This window comes from Triticum aestivum, chromosome 7A, assembly GCF_018294505.1.
Source record: "Triticum aestivum cultivar Chinese Spring chromosome 7A, IWGSC CS RefSeq v2.1, whole genome shotgun sequence".
Classification (NCBI taxonomy): domain Eukaryota; kingdom Viridiplantae; phylum Streptophyta; class Magnoliopsida; order Poales; family Poaceae; genus Triticum; species Triticum aestivum.
The window spans coordinates 53,983,368-53,987,777 of NC_057812.1; the positions used below are offsets into that span (position 1 = coordinate 53,983,368).

Here is a 4,410-nt window from a genome sequence, read left to right on the forward strand (position 1 = left end):
GGCCGGCCCAGGGGATGCACCCGCCAGTGGCCCAGGCGAGCCACGCAAGGCTGGTGACGCCCGCGAGCCAGGTGAGCCGGGCGAGAGTCCCGCTGGTGTGGACGAGGCTCGCGGGTCGGGCGAGGTGGCCACTGACCAAGCCTGCGAGCCGGGCGAGGCGGCCACTGGGGTGGCCGGGTCCTGCGAGTCGGACGAGGCGGGTGAGGCACCCGCCACTGGCGCTGGCGTGGGCGAGCCAGGCGGGCTGACCGCCTCGGGCGACCGGAGAGTGGGTTGGCGGGTGCCACCCGTTATGCATGGCACATGCACGTCCCGACCAGAAGAATCATCGGCGACCTGTTCATCAATGAGCTCAAGCCGAGCACCGCGTCCAATACCTGCAGCATGATTAGGAAGCAACGCAGGGGCATATGCAACATCCACAAACTGATCAGGCGTAGGTGTAGACACAGGCATTGGTGGTGTGGAAGTGGAAGTGGTGAGGTCAGTCGGAAGTGCACGAAAGGGAAACACATTTTCATCAAACACAACGTCACGAGAGATGTAGACGCGGTTGGTAGGAACATGTAAGCACTTGTACCCTTTGTGAAGAGAACTGTACCCAAGAAAGACACACTTCTTAGACCTGAACTCTAGCTTGCGCTTGTTGTATGGACGGAGATGAGGCCAGCAGGCACACCCAAACACTTTGAAGAAAGTGTAGTCCGGAGTCTCATTAAGCAAGAGCTCAAGCGGAGTTTGCATTTTCAGAAGCCTCGAGGGTAGCCTGTTTATAAGAAAACAAGCTGTAGAAAAAGCATCACTCCAGAATCGAAACGGGACGGAGGCATGAGCTAGCAAGGTTAAGCCAGTTTCAACAAGATGACGATGCTTACGCTCAGCAGCACCATTCTGCTGATGTGTGTGAGGGCATGACACGCGGTGCGAGATCCCAAGCTTATTAAAAAACGAGTTAAGGTTGTGGTATTCACCCCCCCCAGTCGGATTGGACATGGATGATTTTGTGCTTAAGAAGGCGCTCAACGTGTGCTTGAAACTGAATGAAGACATCAAACACATCAGACTTTCGCTTAATAAGATATAACCAAGTGAAACGGCTGTAAGCATCAATGAAACTGACATAATAATTGTGACCACTAACGGATGTCTGGGCATGACCCCATACATCAGAAAACACAAGCTCAAGAGGATGTTTCACAACACGACTAGACTCTGAAAACGCAAGTTGATGACTCTTGCCCTGCTGACAGGCATCACAAATTGTTTCAGCAGTTTTATTGGACACAACTGGTAGATCATGACGATGCAAAATATGTCAAACTATGGGAGTCGCCGGGTGACCAAGGCGCGCATGCCAGTCTGTAGGCGACACACGAACACCACTGAACACCTGAGGAGAGGACGACGTGGAAGAGGAGCGCGGCGCATCAAGTGCATACAGGCCATGGCGAAGACGACCGCTAAGCAGAACGGCCCTCGTGTCCCGATCCTTGATAAAGAAACGAAAGGGGTGAAACTCAGCAAGGACATTGTTATCACGGGTAAGTTGAGGAATAGACAACAAACTACGTGTAGCAGAAGGAACACGAAGGACATTAGATAGATGCAATGTGCGAAAGTTGTGTGCAAGGAGAGAAGCCTGACCAACATGAGAGATGCGCATACCTGCTCCACTAGCGGTGTGCACCTGATCATGACCGCGATATGGCTCCTGAGTAGAGAGCTTACCCATCTCACTGGTGAGGTGGTTGGTAGCTCCAGTGTCCATGTACCATGCAGGATCAACGGAGTATGACGGAGTGCGACCATGATCATGACTCGTCACAGCAGCGGCGACCTGCTTGTCGTTCCCCTTTCCGTTGTTGCTGAGGCCCAGAAAATCCTGCTTGTAGCGACGATGACAGCGAGAGGCAATGTGGCGCTCCAAGCCACACAGCTGGCACGCCTGTTGGGCACCACAAGAAGAACAACACGCCACGGGCCGGTTACCACCTGTGATGGTCGGAGCGCTGCCCCTCGAAGCTGGTGATGAGGGCGGCGCTGGTTTGCCTCCGGACGAAGATGACCGCTGAGGCTTGCCGCGAGTTGCGGTATTGGCGGAGGCGAAACTGGGAGAGGCTCGGCGCGCCTTGATGCGCTGCTCGCGGCCAAGCAGACGGGCGTAGAGCTCACGAGGTGGTAGCGGGTCATCGCGACCGTGAACGTTCTCAATGAGATTGTCATAATCATCATCAAGCCCATTCAGTACGAAGGTGGTGAACTCCTGATCTTGTAGCGGCTGGCCGACGGAGGCCAATGTGTCGGCGAGACCCCGCATCTTGTTGAAGTAGTCGGTGATGCTGAGGTCACCAAGCTTCGTCTCACCCAACTCGGTGCGAATAGAGTGAGCACGCGCCTGAGACTGAGAGGCAAAACTGGTGTGGAGCGCCGCCCACGCCTCCCGGGATGTAGCGGCGAAGATGACCAGCGACGAGACGCTCGGGGTGAGCAAGGACTGGATGGCGGAGAGGATGGCCTGATCCTGAGCCACCCAGGTGTGGTACGCCGGGTGGTGGGGTGGTGGACACGGTATGGACCCGTCAACATATCCCTCCAAGTAGCGGCTCCGCAGAAGAGGCAACACCTGGGCACGCCAGGACAAGTAATTATCCGGCGCAAGCTTCACCGGTAGCAGATGTGAAAAGTAGAATGGTGACGACGCGGCGACCGGGTCGGTATGAGCAGCAGGCACCGGATACAGTCCGGGAAACCCGGGAGGACCAGCAGCGTGGGCTTCGTAGGGCGGGACGACCGCAGCCCCGGGAGGATGCTGCTGTGGCGCGGCCGCAGCCCCGTACGACGGCTGTAGCGAGGCAGCCGCCTCCCCTGCGTAGGAGGCCGCAGCCCCGTGCGGCCCTGGGTAGGCTGCGTAGGGGTGCTGGGGAGGCAACGGCGAAGAAACATAGGGGTGGCTCGGTGCCGCCGCCGGTGGTTGATGTAGAGGCGACGCACCAAGCGCCGGCCACGAGGATGGCGGCAGCGGCGGAGCACCAGGAGCCATCGGAGGCGCGCCATACGGGTAGTAGCCGTAGTGCGAGGGCGCGGTAGCGCCATAGGACGGCGGCGCGGCGGCATCGGCCGCGACTGGGGCTAGGTCACCCGAGGTCTCGCCATGCGGGCGAGATTGGATCGGGGACCCAGGCGGCGGCGGGGCCCCATAGGCCGCCACGAGAGGCCCAGAGGCGAGGAACGGCGAAGAAGGGGCAAGGACCGGTGTGGCGGCGGCCGCGGCGACGGAGGTCGGCACGACGGCGGCGGCGGCGGGAGCAGCGGAAGACATCGTGATCATGACCTAAACTGATACCATGTAAAACAAGGTATTTTGGGAACTGCACGACACCCCTAACCGGGGTGTGGCTATCTCATTATATAGAGGTACCCAAGGGGTACAATACAACGTTACAATACAGAGGCTACGTATATACAGTCTAACATTATGGATAGCTGCCTTGGGGTTGCATGTGTTTGGCGATGTTCCTGTGGACGACATGGAAACTGATGATGATGATGATGCTTAGGGAGAGCTTCCGGTCGACGTCGGGCACCAGGTTCGAAGCTGAGATGCTTTTTGATCGAGATAAGTCCCCATGCATGCATGCGTGAAGCTCGGGGCCAGGAGACCTACCGTGGAAACTGTACGTAGTGAGAGATGCATCACCGAATCGAAGGGACATGCTTTGGCCTTCCTTTTGTGTAAAAGATCAGATGTAAACTGTGTGTGTAATCCGTGCATCCTTGCATAAACATGCATGATCTTCTAGCCGTCTATGTGTAAATTGTTCTACGCTATTCTCTCACATACTTGCATCTCAGGCTGGACGTACCGAGCGGGCTTTTTGGCCCGCTCGTGGACCGACCTGGACCGGACCGATCAGTCCTGGCCCGCTGGGAATATAGGCCGGTCCGAGCTGGGAATTTCGGCCCGAAAGTCGACCGGTCCGGTCCGGTCTTAGCTCGGTTAACTCGACTGGACCGAACGAGCTCGGCTGTTTCTTACACACGAATGAACTACACGATCGGTAGAAGAGAGTTATCTCCATGATTTACTCCGTTATTTGAGAGACAGTTATCTCCACGATTCACTCCACGATATTGGATCGACATTATCTCCACGATTTACTTCTTAGAAATAGGAATTCTATTGCCTAAAACGTTGGAGTTTTCCTTTTATTCAACGGAGCAGAAACAGAAAGAACATGAAAGGTGGGCTCGATCCAATGTGTTCCTTCCATCTACACGTCCCCACGATCCCATTAACCTGTGCCAGATCAGAATTTGTACGACTGAATGTACATTTGTAGGTGGGCATACACGTTACAGGCCCTATTTATTGGCAACATGCAAATTGTAAAAAGGATAGTTGTGCCACAT

The 4,410-nt window shown here is 55.9% G+C and overlaps 1 protein-coding gene across 1 annotated transcript in view; it reads left to right on the forward strand.

Moving 5' to 3' along the window:
- The window catches only part of LOC123152994 (probable E3 ubiquitin-protein ligase ATL44), a 5,866-nt gene extending 2,309 nt beyond the window's left edge, over window positions 1–3,557 (forward strand). Inside the window, exon 2 of the mRNA XM_044572329.1 lies at window positions 3,484–3,557. Within this exon, the coding sequence (XP_044428264.1) occupies window positions 3,484–3,557 (74 nt within the window). The remainder of the gene's footprint in view (window positions 1–3,483) is intronic.
- Window positions 3,558–4,410: the final 853 nt, after the last annotated feature.